This window comes from Pinus tabuliformis, chromosome 6 (genome assembly GCF_031772625.1).
Source record: "Pinus tabuliformis cultivar Carrire ecotype Pingquan chromosome 6, CPIR1, whole genome shotgun sequence".
NCBI classification, from domain to species: Eukaryota; Viridiplantae; Streptophyta; class Pinopsida; order Pinales; family Pinaceae; genus Pinus; species Pinus tabuliformis.
Genome location: NC_142292.1, coordinates 1,368,711,924 through 1,368,736,007, shown reverse-complemented (window position 1 = coordinate 1,368,736,007; position 24,084 = coordinate 1,368,711,924). Strand labels below are relative to the sequence as shown.

The 24,084-nt window shown below is 38.4% G+C and overlaps 1 protein-coding gene across 1 annotated transcript; it reads right to left on the bottom strand.

Annotated features, from left to right (window-relative positions):
- Positions 1-2,995: 2,995 nt before the first annotated feature.
- On the bottom strand, positions 2,996-19,284 carry LOC149263728 (putative carboxylesterase 17). Its single transcript, XM_089390036.1, has 2 exons — positions 19,272-19,284; positions 2,996-4,058 (listed from the first exon to the last, which is right to left on the bottom strand). Exons 1-2 carry the CDS (start codon positions 19,282-19,284, stop codon positions 3,025-3,027), a joined length of 1,047 nt encoding a protein of 348 aa, XP_089246162.1. The 3' UTR covers positions 2,996-3,024.
- Between the last annotated feature and the right edge of the window lie 4,800 nt (positions 19,285-24,084).

Below are 24,084 nucleotides of genomic sequence, written 5' to 3'. Positions count from 1 at the left end.
GTGTCACTCCCTCTATATTTGCAAACTCACGAACTGGAGATCACACCTCTCTATTGTCTCACTCAGAGAGAGATTTCCTCATATCTGCTTCCCAACAAGGGCTGCGCAATCCCTTCAAGGGGATTCGAATTACTACCAAATGCAAATTTTAGCTTCTCTGCTTAGTGTTGAATATGCTCTTCATGTTTCAAAATCAATCCTCTAATACCATGTGAAAATTCCTACACTGAAGGAACCCTTACTGTAGAAAATTTGAATCTACTTCACCTACTTGAGTTTTAAATTACATTCATCAAGTTATTCTTCTGAATACTAAAGCAAATTACTTCTGCAGCCTACACTAATTAAATATTTGATCTCATGAAACAGAAAATAGAGCAAATAACAAGACACATAGGACACATGTATTTTTGGACACAATAGTCCCCGCAAAACCCAATGCAGGAAAACTAGTGCAGCAGCTCTGAGGATTTATTATTACGCAAGAGAAATATCTGAATACAAATTTATGATTCTCATCTAATAATCATTTACAAAGAAAATACTGGCGGAAAATCTAAGTGAGTTTTACCTCACTTCACCTGGCAGAATTTTGGCTGATCTCACAACAAGACTGGCTAACCTCGGCTACTTCTGTGCTGGCAGTGCGTAGACCCCATGTCAACCTTTCAGGCTTTGCGTCACCTCTTCTTCCCTCTGTGTTAACTATCCCGGTAGTTTCGGCTTCTGTGTGACAAACAACTTTCTCCTCTGCGTTGGCCCTTTTGGCTCTGCGTCAAGGCTACGTGGGCCCAGACTTGCCTAGCGTCAGCTCTCTCGGCTACTGCACTACTTCCACAAGCTCTCTTCGCATCTCTATCAGTATTCTCTAGGAATTCCTTCTCCCTGATTCTCTCTACCCCTCTGCTGCTAAATGATCACCTAATTCGAATTTCTCAACTTCCTAACTCCAAAAATCGATCTCACAATCAATTTGTTCTCTCTATGTGTTTCCAAATGAAACCCAAACCTTCACTTTATATTTTTCCTGTTGATTTTTCAACGGTCGAGAATAAGTCTCTAATCAACAGCTAAGAGTAAAACATGGTTTGATCTACCTTCTAGATCATTTTCACCCATATTTTCATTAATACCTATTAATATTTTAATTTTTCTAAGTTTAGACTTAGGAACCCCATTAAAAATATTAATTATTTTAATAAAATACGATCCTTGTGGAATTTCACCAAACGATTTCTGTATTCTTTAGAACTCATGTGTATTAGCCTCTCCACCAATTTTCAAGGCTAAACCACTTCTGATGCTACCAAAAATTAACATAAAGTAGTGTAAAACAAATATAACCAAATGATTACTTATACCAAGTATTTGAAAAGAGGAAAATAAAATGAAAGGTAAAAAGAAGATTGATTGTTGTAGGAGGTACATATTATCTAGGTATAAAGTAGTGTGGAACAAATATAACCAATTTATTAGTTTGACAAGTATTTGAGAAAAACAAAGTAAAAAGAAAATTGATTGTTATAGAAGGTACATATTAACTTGGTATAAAGTAACATGAAACAATTGTAAAGAATTGATTAGTCATTAGAGAAGAGGAAAGTAAAAAAAAGATTCGTCGTTACAGAGGATACATATTAACTTGGTATAAAGTAGCGTGGAACCAATGTAACCAAATTGATTAGTTATACCAAGTACATATTAACTTGGTATAAAGTAGCAAGGAACAAATGTAACATATTGATTAGTTATACCAAGTATTTTGAGAAGAGGAAAGTAAAATGAAAGGTAAAAAGAAGATTGATTGAAAAAGGTACATATTAATTTATACAGCATAGTTACCAAATACTGTAACTAAAAGGTTTATACATTCTGAAATACTGTACAGTGTCATTAGCTGGCTTATTCTGGAACTATCTCTCTCGGAGCTTATGGTTAAAACGTACAACACCGAGTGACACTTAAAAACGGTAACTTCCGTTTATAAGTTTGTATCTGTGAAGAGAATAGTATTAAAAATGGTAACTTCTGTACAGGAAAAAAAATTATTAAAATGGCAAATAGCATTTGCAAATAAGTAAATTTATATGTTATTTTTATATTGAAAAATAATTATAAAATAGTAAACTATTATAGTAAAGATAAATTTGTACTTATAAATAAAATAGTAAGTAAATTTATATGTTATTTTTATATTGAAAATTAACTAGAAAATAGCAAATTACAATTACAACTACATATACATATGGTAAAGACTTATTAATAAAATAGTAAGTAAATTTACATATTAAATTTTATATATAAATTTTTAAATTTTTTTAAAAAATATTTTAAGTATTTGTAAGATGTGTATTTTCAAATTTTTCTTGTATTAGATTTTATAGAAACGATTTTTTCTCGGAATCTAATTTGAATTGGAATCAAGAATCGAATTTGGTAACTATGGTATAAAGTAGTGCGACACAAATGTAACTAATTGATTAGTTATACCAAGTATAAATATGAGGAGTAAAGTAAAAAGAAATTGATTATTATAAATGAAACATATTAACTTGATATAAAGTAGTTATACAAGCATTTGAGAAAAAGAGAAAAACAAAAACAAAAAAACAAAAAAAATTAATAAAGACGATTTCATTATTAACCATAAAGATTGAATATGGAAATGCAATTAATACTAATACACAATTATGTGTATTCACAACCGCAATTGATGACCTTGAAACTCCATTAGTAAAGTCAATTATAGAGTATTGTGACAACCAAAGTGTGATGTAAATAGCTAATAACCCTACTACTGATGCTCATAGAGAGACACTGATGAAATAGCTAATAACCCTATTACTGATGCTCATAGAGAGACAATTCATATAGAACTTCACTCACATATTCCATATTTGAGAGATGACATAAATGTCATGTCTCTTGTTTATTTATGGAATATTTTGTTTTGAAATTTGATGAATATTTCAAAGTCTTCCACCATGATCCTCCGTGCCTCCCTCCCACCGTCGTCATGGGTAATCACATCCTACTTAACGCCATAGGGCCTTGAAGGATTTGCAGTCGTTTGTTAATGAAATTCACAACTTTGCGGTTCTGATCAACAACATCTGGCGAAGCTTCATACTTTTTCATCAAATGCATGCAATGCCCCATCTTGGCATACTCCACCACCTCTATATCCTGCCCGCCTGCCTCCATTGCCCGGCAATACTCCACCGCTGCGTCGTAGTACATGTCCAGTTTCGTCACTATTACTAAAGCCGGTGGTAGAACTAACTGGTTAACGTGGGGGATCCATGGATTGAAGATATAATGCTGGCGGTAGTTCATGTTGCCCCCCTCCGGTAGTGCGAGTTTCGCAGATTGTTCAGCGGTGTCGGCCGAGCGCAATAAGGCCACCTCTGGGGAGTTCTCCATTTCCGATCTACTTTTCTCCTCTTTTCCAAACATGGGATGGATCAAAATCATGCCTATGATCTTCACCGGCCCTTGCCCTGCTCCACCACCACACAGGGCTACTTGGTGAGCCAGGTTTGTACCCACGCTCTCTCCCGCTAAGAAACAGTGCTCCAGGTTCCAGTGGCGTGAGAGCCACGGTGAGTCGACCTCGCGCCGGGAAACGCGGTTGAGCCACGCAATGGCTTCGATGCAGTCGTCGCATCCCGCCGGGAGTCGATGTTCCGGGGCGAGTCTGTAGGCGACCGAGAACCATATGGACTTCGTCATGAGCGACATTCGACAGCAAAAGGAATGAATCGCTCGGTCCGAAGGGCTGCCAAGGCAGAAGCCTCCTCCGTGGAAGTGTACAACAATCGGCAATCTGACGTTCTCTGCGTCGTCGTTGATGGGGGGATTAGGAACGAAGATGCGCGCCCAAACGCCAGTGGTGTCGTTGAGCGTTACGTCTCTGGAAGCAACGCCGTCAACGAACGTGCCTTGCGAGGAAGGCACTGGAATACGGTGGCGGCGCTGGATGGATCCATCTTCGTACAGCGTTAAGAGGCCCCCGCCAAACTCTACAGCTACTCTTCTATCGAAATTTGTTGGTGTGGCTATTTGGGATTAGTGTAGGTGAGTATCATTTTGTATGTTGAAATGTTTGTGTCAAAAGGAGAATCTTTATGGTTTTGTTTGATAGGAAGAGATAACTAAGAAATTTAGAAATGTTGGTAGGTTGAAATGTTTGTGTAAAAGGAGAATCTGTATGGTTTTGTTTGATAGCAAGAGATAACTAAGAAATTTAGAAATGTTGGATATTTATGGTTTTGTTTTATAGGGAAAGGTAATCAAAGTAATTTACATAAAAAATTATTAGATATTAGTAATTTAAAGTTAATTGGTGTTATTATGAATGGTTTGGTGGAATGGTTATTATTTTTGTATATTTAAATTTTGAAAAAAAATTATTGGATATTGAGTAATTTAAAGTTAACTGGTGTTATTATGGATGGTTTGGTGGAATGGTTATTATTTTTCTTACTCATATTCAAATTTTGACTAGTGACATAATGAGCTATAATGTTTTATTGTTGTGATGGCTTCTTGCCTATTTAATAATGTTGTATTGCCACTTACTGATTCACCATGTGGTTAAAAAAAAAAAAGTAATTGTTCACACCACACAATTTCAATGCAATCATTATACATATCAATAATATATTAATACATAATGTTGACAATGTCATTGTAATCATTATACATGTAATATTGTTATTAATAATACATCATGTGGACATTTCCTTTAAAAGATTGATCACCACTCACAATGTCAATGTTTTTTTTGTAAGATACAAGTTATTTATGGGAAATTAATTAGTAATTAATGAAAGTAAATATATTCCCTAATATGTGATTTAGGTATTTATCTTTTTTATTACATTAATATTAATATAAATGTATGTTATTTTTGTTAAAAGTTTTTTTTTGCTTAAGCAAGACACGGTCCTTCTATTGACTTAAAAAAGAAAATAAATTACATAGGTTACAGCAAGTGCTCAAAAGTGCAAACCCCCACAAGGAAGAGGGAGAAATAAACAATGTGCCCTAAAACCAGATAGTCCATAAACAAAACGCACAGAGCAGTGGCCCGCGAAAACCCCCTAAACTGCTCGACCAATTATGGCCATCGATCTTCCCCTTCTAATCCAATGGCTGGTATGCATATCACATAGCTTAGTAGCAAGATGTATACCGCACAATGAGGGTGGTATTCCATCCTCAGTCCCCACCACGTGTCACACTCTGAAAGGCATCGCTAGCTTTTCCTTAAAACCAACAATGGGTTTGAGGGCGCTCGATAAAGGTGGTAAACCATTATTCGTTTTGACCTTTCGGTCCCACAAACTTGCATGACCATCTGTGGTCGTTGATCTTCCCCCTCTTGATCCTACGACTCTAAGCAATATAGCGCATCTCATATGCACGAGGAATACCGCGCGATGAGGGTGGTATACATTCTTCTTCCATGGCCACGCATCGATTGCTAAGTGGCATCGCATGCAATCCGTGAAAATTGTTTCCTATTCAAACAGCGCCCGATGCATGTGGTAAATCCCAGGCATTTTATGACTCTGTTCGCTACTTTCCTCGTCCCCAAAGTGCTGCCCAAGGAAGTCGTGCCCTGAAGGGTCACCTTTTGTCGATCTTCACGATAGCCTAGTTTTTGGGATCTTTTCCTTTTGCGCAGAGAGCTTCTGGCCCTATGACTTCCTTCATCTAGACTCCCAATAGCACCTAGGCTAATGTAGACTAAGCTGAAATCCTGAGCAATCCTAAAGTGCTCCTCCACTGAGAATCTATCTAAAGTGAACTTATTCCTCATTTGCATAAACTGAAATGGTGTCTCTTGATCTGTTCTAATAGTGTTGTCTGTCTATGAGTGCCCACGATGAGCATTCATATGTCACTCTGTCATTTGTTATCCCCTCACACCACCAGCACCTGTCAGTAAGCTTGCTTCGAACCCCTTCATTAGCTAGCCAGTCCGCCACTTTATTGGCTTCCCTGTGAAAATGCACAAACCTGAGAGTTTTTAGAATTCTTAAGTGTGATTGAATTCTTTGGTAGACTTGCAAAAGCCACCAATGACCTGAGATTTTCTCTGGACCTGCTCCAACACTAATCCGTTTGACCAAATTTATTACTAATTCCCAGTCAGCCTCAATCATGACATTATGAATGTTGTGCTTGAACAATATTTCCAAGCAAAGCTCCATCGTCATGAGCTCGGCCATATTGTTGGTTGTCGTCCCTAGACAACTATTAAAAATGACCTGTATGTTTCCCTCCTCATCTCTCAGGACCCCTCCATAGCTTGCTTCTCCAGGATTTCCTTTAGAGACTCCATCTATGTTAAATTTAAAAAACCTTGAGAAGGGGGCTATCAGAGAGACTTTCCTTCTAAGGTATTCCTATTGATCTACAGAAGACACTGAGGGGGATGAACCTGAAGCTCCAACTTTTCCAAGATTCTAGCCTCTCTATGTCCTATGGCTTTTCTTGAAGAAACACCCCCCAGGATGTGAACAGTCTCCTTGAGTTGCTTAAGGATTAGCTTAAGGATGATGCTCACCAGGCTCATCTTCTCTTTGAAAATCCTGTTATTGCGCTCCTTCTAAACATTCCAGATTACAAACCCTCAGGTCAACACCCAGGTGGAGTTTATTGTCTCATTATCCGAGAAATTTTTCCGCCAATTCTTCAGTGTAGCAATGATGTCATTTACGTGTCTATCTGTCTACTCGAAGACATCTCTAACCCAATTCCAAAGTGTTGTAGTGAATGAGCATCTATTCAGGAGATGATTAGTGGTTTCTTCCTGTTGACCACACAGATGACATCTTGAGGGGCCAACAAAGCCTCTTTTCCTTAGGTTGTCCCATGTCAAAATCTTGCCCTGTTACACCAGCCACGTGAATAGTTTGACTTTCATCCAATGAGGATTATCCCATAGTTCTTTCCATGTTTTATCAGTGTTTCGAAAGTTGAGCCCTGTGTCTATTATTTTGGCTTCATTAAGGGTGAAGAGACCTGCCTTATTCTTTCCCCATCTTAATTGATCATCTAAGGTTGAGGTTAAGATTTGTCTCTTTTCCAAACGAACATTAAGGGCTATAGCTTGAGTCCTCATCATGCTCGTTTCACTGTAATCTGGAAGTTTCCATATTCGCCATTTCCGGTTGTTACTTGATTGATCCCAATAATCACTTACTCTTCTTAATCCTTTCATGATGGTATCTGTGTGAATGATTGCTAAGTCTTCACTACGGAGATTATCCTCCTGCTGCCAATTATCCTCTTAGAACCAAGCCATATTTCCATTTATGATCTCCTGGAAACTATGTTTTTGGACTAGGGCATTGTTCTCCCATGCTCTATTCCAAATTGGTGAACCCTTTACTTGTCCTTTCATTCTTATGAGGATCTTCTCCTGCCAATTGCTTGCTTACCTTTTCTTCCACAGTTTAGCCCAGGGGGCTTTTATTTCCTTTAGCTATCTCCACCAGACTTTGGCTCCTAGAACTCTGTTAAGAATTCCTGGATCATGAAGCCCTAAGCCTCCATGGGATTTTGGTTTGCAAACCCTATCCCATGCCACCAGGGCCCATTTCTTATTTTCTTCACCTTCTAGAGGAAATCTCTTTGAGTGTTTCTTATTTTAGTAATTACTCTAGTTGGTGCCGGAATAGCTAATATCATATAGATTGGGATGGTTTGGAGGATAACCTTAGTTAGAATTAGCCTCCCTACTAGATTTAGGGCTCTATTTGTCCATTTTCTAATCTTATCTTTTAGCTTATTTAGAACAAGCTCCGAGATTTCCTTGTGTAATGGTTTGGCAGTGAGGGGAACTCCCAGGTATTTCAAGGGAAATGACTCTCTTTGAAAGCCCAAAATTTTGGAAAGATTTCTTTGAATCGAAATATCAATGTTGAAAAAGAAAATATTTGATTTAGTAAGACTTACCTCTATGCCCGCTGCCATGGCGAACTCACTCAGAATCTTCTTAAATGCTCTAGCTTCCTTGACTGTGGGTGTGCCTTGAAGCATAGTATCATCCACAAATTGTTGATGTGTTACCGAGTCCCCACCTTGAGTTAGTCGTAGACCCTTAATTTCCTTCTTCCTCCTTAGCAGCTCTGATTGCTCTCCCTAACTCTTCCATCATTAGAATGAAAAGGAAAGGAGAAAGAGGATCACCTTGTCTGAGACCTCTAGTAGGCTTGAAGGTTTTGGAGGGAGAGCCATTGAGAAGCATTGAACAGCTGGCAGAGGTAACTAGTGCCATGACCCACTTAATCCAATTGTAATCAAAGCCATATGATTTGAGAACTGCTCTTTATATATGACCAGCTAAGTTTATCATAGGCCTTTGCTATGTCCGGCTAAATTATCATTCCTACCTATTTATTAGTGTTAAGTGAATGAACCACTTCATGAGCTTGAATTATGTTGTTAAGAATTTGTCTTCCTTCCACATAGCTTGTTTGCTCCTCTAACGCAAGGGAAGGGAGGAGTGGTTTGAGACAGTTGGCAATTACTTTGGATATTATTTTGTACACCACATTGCATAATTCTATAGGTCTAAATTTGTCTGCAGAGGTGGCCTTTTCCTGTTTGGGGATTACAGCTATAAAAGATTCATTGAGAGCCTCCAAGAGTGTTTTAAATCTTTGAGGGCCTTCCACTACCTCCAGAATATCCTGTTTTACTATCCTCCAACATGTTTTCAAAAAGTCCACATTGAAGCCATCCAGGCCTGGTGCTTTCCCATTGTGCTTCTCTGTGATAACTTCCTCAATCTCTTCCTCTGTGACTGGTCTGTTGAGATTGTGATTGTCTTCTCTGGATACCAATTTAGGAATGTACTGAGTGAACCTTTTCGTAGACTGATGTCTATCCACCGTCGTTTCCTCAACAATTCTCTTAAAATGTTATACTAGGACCTCTTCCATCTCTTCATGAGTGTTTCTTTCTATTCCATGTTGATCTGTAAGTTTCACAATCCTATTATTGTTTCTATGAGCTATGGTGGATCTATGAAAGAATTTGGTGTTTCTCTCCCCTTCCTTAATCCATTGTACTCTGGATTTCTGTCTCAATATTTCCTCTTGTAGACATATGTTTTCCCATTCATGCTGAAGTGACTCTACCATATCTTTTCTTTCGTTTGTATAGCCTTATGTGATAATAATTTGGTTTAATTCCTTCAGTTTTTTTTTCACTTCTCCTTTAGCTTTGAAGATATTGTCAAATTCCTTTTTATTCCACTCTTTGAGTCTATCTTTAATGTGTTTGAGCCTGTATGGCAGAAGGAACATCTTTGTATCTTGGAGGTGTAGCTCTTCCTTCCACCATTTTTCAATGTATGTAAGGAAATCTGAATGTGTGAGCCAAGCATTTTCAAACCTGAAGGAGTTATTCCTTGGTTTGCCAAAAAGAGAAGCTTCCAGTTGAATGGGCCAGTGGTCTTAACCTCCAAAAGGTAGGATGAGTGCAGTTAGGCTATTTTCCATGAGAAGTAGTTCCTCTGAGATAATAAATCTGTCTAATTTTGAGGCTACTTGGGAAGAGCCCCCCCTTTTATTATTCCAAGTGAAGATTCCATTTTTGGTTTCCATATCTACCAGTTTCATATTGGTGAGGAAGTGTTGGAAGGCAGTTGAATCCCTACCAAGTGTTCTAGTTACTCCTTTCTTCTCCGTGAGTGGTTTTAGCATGTTAAAAACACCTCCTAGAATCCAGGGTATAGTTGGGTGTCTCTTCTTCATATCCTCCAGTGTTGTGAGGCGTCGAAGTTTGCCCTCCACTGGCTGAGGACCATAGACATTGGTGACCATGTAATATTGCTTGTTACCCATCGGTTGGATAATCAAGGAAAGGTGGTGTCTGGATGCCTCCGCATCAATCACACCAAATTTATGTGGATCCCATAGAGTGAGAATTCCTCCAGCATATTTATTTGCCTTAACCTCAAGGTATTCATATATGTTTAACCATTTGCTATGTTTTTCTCTGATCATCTCCACTGAGAATTTTGTTTCCTAAATGAATACTATGTCATATTTTTCCTCTTTGATCCTATTACCTAGATTCCTTTGTTTTCTTCTACTCCCTAGTCCTCTAATGTTCCAAGTTGTGATTTTCATTGGGGTGGGGATTTTAAGGAGTAACTGGAAAGGTCTTTCATCCTTCCTGAGTCAATCATGAGTTTGCCACACTCCAGTAGCAGTTCTTTCTATCTTTTCCTTCCCCTCTTCTTGCCTGGATTTTTTATTAATTTTCCTGTTAATAATCCTATAGAGGAAGTCCCTTTATTTTCCTACTTATCATGACCTCTTCTGACTCCTACGATTATTTTATGTGACTTGTTAAGGAACAATTGTTGTACCTTTTCCACATCCTCCTAAGGTATGGAGTTCATTCCCAGGTTTCCTCCTTATTCGAGAAACTTTTCCAGTTCTAGGTTCTCCCTTTCCAGGATCTCCTGTAAGTCTTGGTCCTGTTAGCTCTGCTACAGTTTGCAACATTTCATGGGTGAAAGCAGGTTAGACAGTGCTAGTTTGGGTTGCATAGGAGTTGTAGTTTTTCATTTCATCCTTCTCCTTCATTTTTTATTATGCCCTTATAACTCCCCAAACCTCTATTTCCTCATTTCTCATAAATCCTCCTTATTTCACTTTAATCCCCTTTACCCCGTTACCCTTTATAAGAAGGCCCAATAACCTTTTTAAACCCTTTTTACCTCCCGGGCTTATTTTTATTTTTAACCTATAAAACCCCGTATTAATACATTTTGTTTAAACCCTGGCACTAAGGCCCTAACCTTTTATAACTGTGCATATAATTAAAAAATCATAAACCTAAGCTTTATAGCTCGGGCCCGCCCCTCGCCTGTCACATCAAACTTTAAACGAGTGCATTAACCTTTGACTTTTCTCCGCCATCCGATTGCGCTCCCCGTGTGATCCAACGATATTCGCAAACCCCGCTCCGCAGACCTGCACACCCGTTAGTTTCCAGGGAAAGTGGTTTCCCCACCATCGCATCTACCACGTGGCGTAATATTATTGCATCGCACCTGCTTGTATGAAAACTGCCGAGCCCGGGCAAGCGATGCAGGGAAACCGCTTGCTGTCGTCATACCCTTCCCCCGCTAATTAATGTGCTCGCATCTCTGTCGCCTGTCAACTGTTGGATCTCCCCAATTATGATCCAACAACCCTCATTTAACACAATTGTCCATCTCTCGATACCCTCCATAGACTAATCTCGTCCGTCCATATGTATGATCCGATGTTCCGTGATGCTACGCTCTCGTATACTCCTGGTAAGCCATTCCAAACAGATCTTGGCCATCCTATTTGCCATCCAATGGCCAGTGTTCCTCCTCGGTCATTTGTCCATTCTTGATGTATATTGTTGTGTTTTTTGGCCAATTTTGGGTGCGCGGAGAAGCAAGTGATGATCCAGCTACCTGCATTTAATCATCAACTACCATAGTTAAAGAATAGCACGAGAGAGTACTACCTCGATCAATGGAATTCATTCAGCAGTTATGAACATTTATGCAGGGAACATTCCAACTGTTCAAGGAGTACACCAAAGTACCAGAGAATGTCAAATTTGTTAATTAAAATAGTCAGAATGTATCAGAGGCCCATAATAGTTTGTAAATGTGGTAGGTGATCCATTAAGACACCTCCACGCATAGGCTAGCTGAGATGTTTTGTAAACAAATTCTATATATACTGAAAAACAAGACGTGATGAGGGTTGGATGGATGTGATTTTGTTGTAAGCTTCAACTTCTAGAGACTGTAACTACTGTGTAACCTGCAGCTTCTGGTCTTCATTTCCAACTAATACAAGCTTCTTTTGTTGTCAATTTCTCATTTTTCACTTCTTCTGTGTTCCAGGCTATGCCTGTCATGCATTATTTCATGTGTTGTTGATTTTCAGCAGTAGAGGGGCTGTCATCCCACCTTTGTGTTAGGATTTAGCATGTATCATTGAAATAGTTTGCAGGTTTCAGTTGTTTTGATGCATAGAGAGCTGTCATCCTATCCGTGTATTAGAAAACAGATTTACAGACCTTTTAACTGGTTGCAGCCGGCCATCATAAGGTCCTGTGCATCTGCTGGTGTGGTCAGTCTTCTCCATTATAACCTGATCCTCAAACTGTGAGTAATTGGTGGTTAAAAGCCTTGTAGTCTGGGGGTGTTCACCCATGTATGGGGTTAAGCATAGTAGGAGTGGTTATCTGGATTGAATATGCGGCATTTGTTTCATTCATCCACCAATTTATCCAACTTTTTGTTGAATTTGTAATGTTCCCGAGCATCACTGATATATAACCTAGGTGAGTTTCTTGGGGTGATAACATTAATTGACGTCGTTGCCGGGGAGAGGAGAATTGAAGCTCAGCTTCCCTGGGAGAACGACACAGCTTCAAGCTTTGATGAAAGACAAGGTTTGAACACAGTTTCTGGTTGTAATCATCTATCTGGTGACTCCACTGGAGGAAGACGATCCTTTGGCGACTCCACGTTGAAGTTCTGACTCAGTTTGTGAGACATACTCGAAGAAATCCTCAGAAATCACTTGCTGAACCAATGCCTGAACCTGAGAGGACTGTTAAATCGAAGAAAGCTTCACAGAAAGGGGCATCAGGATCAGGTAAACCTAAGAAATCTAATCCATCTCTGAAAGATAAAGTTATTGCTGAAGATTTTCAATTTGAAGATTTAGAGCACAGCACTGCTAATAGGGAAAACTCTTCAGAGATTAGTTCAGCCCCTTATACAGTTAGTTCCCCTTTCAATATTAGCCCAAAGAAAGCTTCCCATTCAGTCCAAAACATCCCTTTATCTTGGCCATCCATCACATTACTCCCTACCAGTCAACCTGCTAGTATTCTTCCAAATATTCCAATCATGGCAGGACAGCAAGCACCTACAAGAATTGAGAGAGTTTTTGCTGCTAGATATGGACCATTGGTATTTCCTGTCCCTTTAAATCCTATGACTGTGGGAGAATATCAAAAATATATGCCTAAATTCACTGGAACAGAGGGAGTAACAGCAAAAGAACACTTAGAAGCTTTTTACAGTTATGCTGATAATTTAGATATAAGTGAAAATGATGTATGGATGAGAGTTTTTGTCCAGAGCCTTGATGGAGAGGCTAGGAAGTGGTTTAGAGAATTACCCCAGAGATCAATAACAGATATTGAAGCGTTAGATGATGCATTTTTGAAGCAATGGGGAGATAAAAAGGACTTGTTGTATTACCATACATAGTTTGGTAACCTGAAGAGGGAAAATGGGGAATCAATACCTAATTTTAATAAAAGATTCAATCGAATGTATAATAAGATACCTACTGAGGTAAAGCCTACCCCCCACCTCTGCCAAACTCACTTATGCCAATGCTTTTGACTCTGATTTCTGCTTGTTGTTGAGAGAAAGAAGGTGTGCTATGCTGGCAGACATGCAAGATGTAGCACTAGAGGTGGAATCTAATATCATGGCTACAGAGAAGATAAAGAGTCAAGCTGATGGGAGAAGGAAGAAAAATCAGGCTTCTACTTCTTCTACATCATCTTCAGAACCTAAATTAGATAAAATGACCATGATGATAGAGTCATTGGCTGCTGAAATTTCTAAGTTGAAGGTGGAGCAGAATTTTGGGAAAAAAAGGCAGCATAACACATTTGCTCCAAGAAATCAAAATCCATTCAGAAGAGCAAATGAACAGTTACAAATAATGTAGAGGGGGGAAGAATCAAAAGAAGATCAAAAATTTAAGGCTCCCTTCCAAAATTTAGTCATGGAGGAAGAACAATTTGAAGAAGATGAAGATGAAATTCACTGCATGGAAGACAAAGGCAGCGCTGCATTTTTGACATTGGTTGGGTATGAACAATCATTGCTGTAAGAACAAGACAATCAAGAGTGGGACAGAGAAGTTGTTCTTCAATCTTGTGAGCAGCAATAGAGGTATAATCTGAGGTCAAATGCAAAAAATGCAAAGGAGAATCCTGCACAAAGAGTTGTTGTCTAAACAGAACCACAGAATAACAAGCAGAGAAGACCAGCAGCTGATCTAGTCATCCTTAGAGCTCCAATTCAAGAGGTAAAAATTTCTGATAAATCATCTTCTTCTTTCAGCTTTGAGTCAAAGTCCAAAAATTGAAAATATTTGTGCCTCTGGTTGAGTTGGTAAAAAGTGAAGTATTTAGGAAGCCTATCCTTGAAGCCCTTGAGCTAGAAACTAAACAAACCTCTACTGACTCTATCAATTTGCAAGATGATAAGCCTGCCATTGTGCTTAGTCCTATGATTGAACCTGCTGATAATAATTCCCCATGTTTTTATGTCTCATTGACCATTCATGACAAAATCCTTCACAACTGTCTGCTAGACACAGGGGCCAGCCACAATTTAATGCCTAAAGTTGTTATGGAAGAGTTAGGCCTTGATATCACTAGACCCTATCATGATTTATTCTCTTTTGATTCAAGGAAGGTGAAATGTCTTAGATTGATTAAAGATCTGGCCATTACCTTAACTCAGCTGCCCATGAAGAGTATGATGATGGATATTGTGGTAGCATATGTCCCTCCTAAGTTTGGCACGCTGTTGTCTAGAGGGTGGATTAAGAGACTAGGTGGGACATTACATAATGATTTATCTTATGCCACTATCCCAGTGTTTGGAGGAGAAAGCAGGAGGTTATATAGAGAAGCACAACGGGCATACGTCATCAGTGATGAGAAGGACCCTACAAATCATCCTATATATGCAGTGGACACTGATTTTGGAGCATGTATCCTCCAAATAGAAGAATCTCAGAAGGCCGAAATGTAGCTCAGGAAACCAATTGTTCAGGTCGAGCAAGAGCAAGGAAGTCATATTTGGGAGCTATTCTTTGATGGAGCATGTTCCAGGGAGACTGCAGGAGCAGGGGTGGTGCTAGTTTCTCCACAACAAAAAAGCATTCAGCTATCTTTTAAGCTGATTTTTCAAGTGACAAACAACGTAGCAAAATATGAAGCTTTGTTGTTGGGCCTTAATGCAGCAAAAGAGAAAGGAATCAATAATTTAAAGGTATTTGGAGATGCTGACCTGATAATTCAGCAAGTAAATAAAACATTTCAGGCAAAGCACCCAAGGCTAAAAGCATACAGAGATGAGGTATGGAGAATCAGAGACTCTTTTGATTTTTTCTGTATTTCATACATTCCTAGAGCCCAAAATCAGCTTGCTGATTCCCTTGCTGTTTTTGCTAGTCTATTCATACCTCCCATGCCTCCCAGACTAGTTTATGAAGTCCAAGTGAAATATAGACCATCCTTGCCTGACAATGTCCACCATTGGAAAGTTTTTGAAGATGATAATGAATTGAATAGGTTCCTTCAAGTCATTGATGAATTTTCAGAAATGCAAATTGACCAAGAGAATGATGCGTTGTTAGAAAATCACCAATCCCAGCTTAGAAATAAAATTGGTAAAAATAGCATTGTCCAGATTCCTAGTAACCATATTCCTAAAGGCCTAATTCCTCTTGAAAGACTGTTTGACTAGAATGATGTGCCTTACAAGGCTGCCCAAAAAGAAGACCAATCTGCAGTCTGTAAGCATGATATAGGAAGTCCAGGTCAGCCTAGTTATGTGAATTTGTCGCTCATTTGTCTGCTGATCAAAGTGCTAAATACTACAAGTTAATGAGGCAATTTGCTGATGTGTTTGCCTGGGAGTATAGTGACCTGAAAACTTATGATAAGAGCATAATGCAGCACAAAATCCCTCTGGAGAAAGACACTATTCCTTTCAAACAGAAGTTGAGACCAATAAATCCTATGCTTCTTCCACTAATCGAGAAAGAAATTAAAAAGTTGTTGGCTGCCAAGATTATTGTCCCTCTCAGGTATTGAAAATGGGTAGCCAATTTGGTGGTGGTAAGGAAGAAGAGTGGAGAAATCAGATTGTGTGTTGATTTCAGAAATTTGAACAAATGCTCAAAGAAAGATAACTATCCTTTGCCCAAGATGGAGCATTTGTTGCAGAAGGTCTCAGGAGCTAAAGTAATGTCATTTTTGGATGGATTTTCAGGCTTCAATCACATTGTTGTGCATCCAGATGATCAAGAAAAGACTGTGTTTACCACTCCTTATGGCACTTTTATGTATGCCAAAATGCCATTTGGATTTATGAACATTGGAGCTACCTTTTAGAGAGCTATGGATATAGCATTTGTGGGAGATAAGGACAAATTTGTGCTTATCTACCTTGATGATAAAACAGTTTACTCCAACAGTCATCAAAATCATTTACAACATTTAAAAAAAGTGTTCTTGAAGTGCAGGAGGTTTGGAATATCAGTCAATCCCAAAAAATCACAATTTGCTCTACAAGAAGGCAAGCTGTTAAGACATATTGTGTCTACGGTAGGTATTTAGATCGACCCACAAAGATTCAAAGCGATACAGACTTTGTCTATCCTAAGATCAAAGAAGGATATCCAATCCTTTCTGGGAAAAATTAATTTTGTAAGGAGGTTTATTCCAAATTTTGCTGAACTAGTGATGCATGTGACCTCCATGTTAAAGAAAGGAGCAGAGGTAAGATGGACTGGTACAGCAAGAAAATCATTCGAGTCTATTAAAAATGTTGTTATGGAGGCTCCTACTTTGATTAGTCCTAATTACAGCAAGGAGTTTCATATTTTTTCTTTTGCCTCTGAAGACACCATTGCAGCAGTTTTATTGCAGCAAAATGAAGAAGGTTTAGAGCATCCAGTGGCATTTTTCAGCAAGAATTTGAGGGATACTGAACTAAGGTATGATATTATAGAAAAACAGGCATATTCTCTTATTAAGTCCTTGAAAGCTTTTAGAGTCTATATCCTTCATTCAAAAATAATGGCATATGTGCCTTCTGCTACAATAAAGGATGTTTTGACACAGCCTGATGCTGATGGAAGAAGGGCGAAATGGATTGCAAAAATGATAGAATTTAACATAGAGCTTAAGCCCACCATGTTGGTCAGAGGTCAAGGGCTTGCCAAACTATTAGATGAAGAAAATTGCAGGTCTTTAGATATTGATTTCCTATGCATAATGGCAAAAAATGGTCAGGCAAATATAGAAGAAAAAGCAGCTAAAACAGAGAGAAAACAATTAGTGGCTGAAAATCTAGCTTCATGTAATTGGTATGCTGAAATAGTTAATTTCTTGTTGAAGCTAGAAATCCCTTCAGAATTTACTCAAAGTCAGGCCAGAACTTTAAAGCTTAGGGCAGCGAAATATTGCATTAATCAAAATTTGCTCTACTGGAGGGATCCATCTGGGATATTTTTAAGGTGTCTAGACAAAGAGCAATCAAAAGAAGTTATGTAGCAGTTTCATAATAGCATGTGTGGAGGGAACCATTATTGGAAAACTACAGCCCACAAAATTCTCAGAGCTGGGTACTACTGGCCCACTTTATTTTTTTATGTATTTACTTTTGTTAAATCTTGTGACCGGTGCCAAAGATCTGAAGGAAAGCAGTAGTTGAAATCCCTGCCCTTAAAACCAATTCATGCAAAAGGACCTTTTCAGCAGTGGGATTTGGATTTCATTGGAGCAATCAATCCACATTCCAGTGGCCAGCACAAGTGAATATTAGTAGCCACTGACTATTTCACTAAGTGGATTGAAGCAATACCTACAAGGAAGGTTGATCATAATGTGGTCATCAAGTTTTTAATAGAGAATATCTTCAGCAGATTTGGTTGTCCACATAAATTAATCACAGATAATGCAGCAGCCTTCAGGGCTAAAGAGTTGGTGGAAATGTGTGATTCAATGGGTATCAAACTTACCCATTCCACTTCATATTATCCACAGGGAAATGGTCTAGAAGAATCCATTAATAAAATTCTGATCAGGATAATTAAAAAAATGTTAGAGGACAATAAAAAAAATTGGGATTCAAAGCTCAAGTATGCAATGTGGGTTGACAGAGTGACCATTAAGAAATCCACAGGGAGTTCTCCATTCAAGCTGGTATATGGCACTGAGGTTGTATTCCCAATACAATTGACTCTCCTTGTGGCAAAATTCCTTCAAGAAGAGCTGAATGAAGATGAAGACATGGTTAGAAGAATCACTGATTTGACAGAGTTACATCAGATTAGAGAACAACTGGTTGAAAAGGCTGCAGCACATCAGAGAAGGATCAAGGAAGCCTTTGACAAAAAGGCAAAAACAAATCATTTTCATATTGGTGACTTGGTTTTGAAATAGGATGCACTAAAGGAGAAGAAAGGCAATCATGGGAAATTTGATGCTTTCTGGACAGGGCCTTTCGTCATTTCATAGGTTCAAGGGAATAACACCTTCATACTGAAAAGTATGGGGGGAGAAGCAGTTTTTGATGGCCCAGTTAATGGGCGGTTTTTGAAAGTTTATGTTGTTTAAGGTCTTTAGCCTTAAAAGTTGTAAATATGCTGTTTTTATCAGTTTTACAGACAAAGTAGACTCCATGCCCAATGGAACACTAGGAATTTTGGTTAATGTGTTTTCAGCTGGAAAGGCAGTGGTCTGCAGGTTCTTGAGACCTCACAGGGAGGATCTCATCCCCAGAAGGAGCCAGTGTTAGCTCTGCTACAGTTTGCAACATTTCATGGGTTAAAGCAGGTCAGACAGTGCTGGTTTGGGTTGCACAGGAGTTGTAGTTGTTCATTTCATCCTTCTCCTTCATTTTTATTATGCCCTTATAACTCCCCATACCTCCGTTTCCTCATTTCTCATAAATCCTCCTTATTTCACTTTAAACCCCTTTACCCCGTTACCCTTTATAAAAAGGCCCGATAACCTTTTTAAACCCTTTTTACCTCCCGGGCTTCTTTTTATTTTTAACCTATAAAACCCTGTATTAATACATTTTGTTTAAACCCTGGCACTAAGGCCCTAACCTTTTATAACCGTGCATATAATTAAAAAATCATAAACCTAAGCTTTATAGCCCGGGCCCACCCCTCGCCTGTCACATCAAACTTTAAATGAGTGCATTAACCTTTGACTTTTCTCCGCCGTCCGATTGCGCTCCCCATGTGATCCAATGATATTCGTAAACCCCACTCCCTAGACCTACACACCCGTTAGTTTCCGGGGAAAATGGTTTCCCCGCCATCGCATTGGCCACGCGGCGTAATATTATTGCATCGCACCCGCTTGTATGAAAACTATCGAGCCCAGGTTTAGCGGTGCGGGGAAACCGCTTGCCGCCATCGTACCCTTCCCCCGCTGATTAATGTGCTCGCTTCTCTATCGCCCGTCAACCGTTGGATATCCCTGATTATGATCCGACAACCCTCATTTAACACAATCTTCCATCTCTCGATACCCTCCATAGACTAATCTCGTCCATCTATATGTATGATCCGACGTTCTGCGATGCTCCACTCCCGTATACTCCTGGTAAGCCATTCTAAACATATCTTGGCCATCATTTTTGCCATCCAACGGCCAATGTTCCTCCTCGGCCATTCGTCCATTATTGATGTATATTGCTGTGTTTTTTGGCCAATTTTGGGCGCACGGAGAAGCAAGTGATGATCTAGCTACCTGTATTTAATCATCAACTACCACAGTTAAAGAACAACACGAAAGAGTACTACCTCGAGCAATGGAATTCATTCAACAGTTATGAACATTTATGCAGGGAACATTCCACCTATTCAAGGAGTACACCAAAGTACCGAAGAATGTCAAATTTGTTAATCAAAATAGTCAAAATGTATCAGAGGCCCATAATAGTTTGTAAATGTGGTAGGTGATCCATTAAGACACCTTCACGCATAGGTTAGCTAAGATGTTTTGTAAACAAATTCTATATATACTGAAAAACAATATATGATGAGGGTTGGATGGATGTGATTTTGTTGTAAGCTTCAACTTCTGGAGACTGTAACTACTGTGTAACCTGCAGCTTCTGGTCTTCATTTCCAACTAATACAAGCTTCTTTTGCTGTCAATTGCTCATTTTTCACTTCTTCTATGTTCCAGGCTATGCCTGTCATGCATTATTTCATGTGTTGTTGATTTTTAGCAGTAGAGGGGCTGTCATCCCACCTCTGTGTTAGGATTTAGCATGTATCATTGAAATTGTTTGCAGGTTTCTGTTGTTTTAATGCATAGAGAGTTGTCATCCTGTCTGTGTATTAGAAAACAGATTTATAGACATTTTAACTGGTTGCAACTGGCCATCACAGGGTCGTGTGCATCTGCTGGTGTGGTCAGTCTTCTCCATTATCACCTGATCCTCAAACTGTGAGTAATTGGTGGTTAAAAGCCTTGTAGTCTGGGGGTGTTCACCCATGTCTGGGGTTAAGCATAGTAGGAGTGGTTATCTAGCTTGAATATGCGGCACTTGTTTCATTCATCCACCAATTTATCCAACTTTTTGTTGAGTTTGTAATGTTCCCGAGCATCACTGATATACAACCTAGGTGCGTTTCTTGGGGTGATAACAGGTCGTATGTGCCACTTTCACTTGGAATCATGTCATGGTCTTTTTCTATGTCCATGGTACTCAAAGGGTCCATCATTTGTTCATTATGTCCCTGTGTGAACTCCATGCTGGTATCTTTTTCTTTCCCCCTTGCTGCCTGATTCTTTGTGCACTTATGATCATCTCCATCTACTTATTTTTCTCCTAAGATCTCAAAACTATTGTGACTTCTTGTTTTGCTCTCATTCTCAGTAGGGTTCTTTTGTGTCTACCTTCCCCCACCTTTTCCTTTCCCTCCTACTTTGGTGAAACCTATCTGATCTTTCCCTTTGCTGGTGTTTAGGTGTTCCCCCCTTTTATTAAGAGAACAGTCTCTAAATAGGTGCCCATGCTCATGACATTTGTGACATCTGAACGGGATATGCTCATATTCAACTGTTTGTACCCATTCTTCGTCATAGACTTCTAGAATGACCTCATCTGGAAGGGCTCCTGATAGGTCCATCTCTACACATATACGGGCATAGGAGGTATATTTTCCTCATAGGGTTGCCTCAGAAATATTTAAGAAATTACCTAATTTATTGCCTATAGCTTTTAAAGACTCTGGAAACCAGTAATCTAAGGGTAAGGAGTAGAGTCTAATCCATACCAATACCGAAGTGAAGGTTTCTCGTTCTGGCACAAAGTTCATCGTCCAAGGCTGCATATAGAGACCAGCAGCTACAAATAAGTATGGTCCTTCTTCAAAAAATTTGTTTATGTCCTCCATGCTCGTGAACACCACTATAAAAAAACCTTTGGATCCTAGATGTATCTTTAACTCTCCCTTTGGTTTCTAGTTGTATTTTATCCAAGTATACAATGCTTTCTCTGACGACCAAATTCCTGTAAACTTGAATATAATGGCATAGTTAGCTATGTGATCTCTGTGCTCTTGTAGAGCTGGATCATTTAATGAAACCCATGGTTTAATTATGGTCTTGGGTTTACAGGGGCCCATTTTGGTTCTATTCTCTATTCCTTTACCTCTGTCTTCTGCTTTCTCCTCCTGTCGATCTTCCTCGTGGGTCCCTTGTTCTGCATGGTTTTTACTGCCTTTCGCCTTTCGATTCTCAGTGTTTTTTTCTTGTCCTCCAAGGAATGTGGAGGCTTGTTCTTATTCCCTACTCTTCCTCTGTTTGAAACCACATTGTTGTGGGATGGAGTAGAGCTCCCTCCTCCCTGTGCCTCCATGGTTACCTATTACCCTCTGTCACTCTGTTTGTTAAACCCTAAAACCTCAGTTGCCTCCCGCTCAAAGTTGTAGTAAAAAAGGTGAGCGGGCTTGGCCCAAGCAAGTCACTTCTCCTGTTTTTCTTAAAAGTTATTATTATATTATTATTTAATTTAATAAGAGTTTATTAAAAATAATAATTAAATATATTTTTTTATTTATGTAAATGTAAAAAGTTTCAATCTGTGGAAGGAAATAATAATGGATAGATTTTGTATTAATAAAATTGCACCAAATGTATTTAAAAAAATATAATATGGTAGTCATTTCCAAATTCAAAAGATGTATAAGAGTTCTTGAGCAGAAAATTGAAAAAAAAATGGCTTTGATGAAGTTGTCGCATCGTGTCGGGAGTCTATGTTCCGGGGCGAGTCTGTAGGCGACCGAGAACCATATGGACTTTGTCCTGAGTGACATTCGACAGCAAAAGGAATGAATCGCTCGGTCCGAAGGGGTGCCAAGGTAGAAGCCCTAGGTCCGTGGAAGTGTACAAAAATCGGCAATCTGACGTTCTCTGCATCGTCATTGATGAGGGGATTAGGAATGAAGATGCGCACCCAAATGCCAGTGGTGTCGTTGAGTGTTATGTCTGTGGAAGCAATTCCGTCAACGAAGGTGCCTTGCAAGGAAGGCACTGGAATACGATGGCAGCGCTGCATGGATCCATCTTCGTACAACGTTAAGAGGCCCCCGCCAAACTCTACAGCTACTCTTCTGTTTGCCATCACTGCTCAAATTTGCGACAAGTGAGCTCCGGTACTGAGACGTTGATCTATGCTTGAATTGTGCATTCCGAGTACTACACTTTACATTAAGATCCCGGAAAGTTCGGCGGTGGAGTGTTGACGATGGCTATCTAAATTTGTTGGTGTGGCTACGCATAGGGTTTTAAATATCATGGACTATTTGGGATTAGTGTAGGTGAGTATCATTTTGTATGTTGAAATGTTTGTGTCAAAAGGAGAATCTTTATGGTTTTGTTTGATAGGAAGAGATAACTAAGAAATTTAGAAATCTTGGTATGTTGAAATGTTTGTGTAAAAGGAGAATCTTTATGGTTTTGTTTGATAGGAAGAGATAACTAAGACATTTAGAAATGTTGGATCTTTATGGTTTTGTTTTATAGGGAAAGGTAATCAAAGCAATTTATAAAAGAAAAATTATTAGATATTAGTAATTTAAAGTTAATTGGTGTTATTATGGATGGTTTGGTGGAATGGTTATTATTTTTTTTACTCATATTTAAATTTTGAAAAAAAATTATTGGATATTGAGTAATTTAAAGTTAATTGATGTTATTATGGATGGTTTGGTGGAATGGTTGTTATTTTTCTTACTCATATTCAAATTTTGACTAGTGACATAATGAGCTATAATGTTTTATTGTTGTGATGGCTTCTTGCCTATTTAATAATGTTATATTGACTTAAAACATTGTGAAGTGAACTTTTAAGTAAATATAAATGGTTAGCTTAATACCAACAACCTCACTCTAACCCTTAAATTAAAAAAAAAACAAAACAAAACAAAACAAAACAAAAACAAATACAAAAACAACAACAACAACAACAACGAACTTTTTTTTTAAACATATATAATAATCTTATAAATATTTATATTTTAAAATTAACCTTTAAATTAATATACATAATACTCATCTATATGTCAAAAATATTATAAATATAAAATTGTCCACAATTTCATGTTAAATAATTGTTCAAACCGCAATGTAATCATTATACATATTAATAATACATAATTTGGACAATGTTATTGTAATCATTATATATATAATATTGTTATTAGTAATACATAATGTGGATATTTCCTTTAAAGGAATGATCACCAACCATAGTGTTAATTTTTTTCAGTTACATGGTATAGTGATGTGTGGTTTGACGGTAAGTCTATTTGGGCGAAGCCTGGGAGACCCTAGTTCAAATCTCATTGAGTACACTGGCATGCTTTGGTGGATGAAAGTAAATATATTCCCTAAAACCAGGTAGTTGGATGTACTCTTGGTGTTATAGTGGAAGCTACGAGGATTGATACTTGGTCTCCCATAGATTAGGACTGGCTCTTACCGATTCACCATGTGGTTAAAAAAGAAAAAAGTAATTGTTCACATCGCACAATGTCAATGTAATCATTATACATATTAAAACAATATATTAATACATAATGTGGACAATGTCATTGTAATCATTATACATGTAATATTGTTATTAATAATACATCATGTCGACATTTCCTTTAAAAGATTGATCACCACCCACAGTGTCAATGATTTTTTTGTAAGATA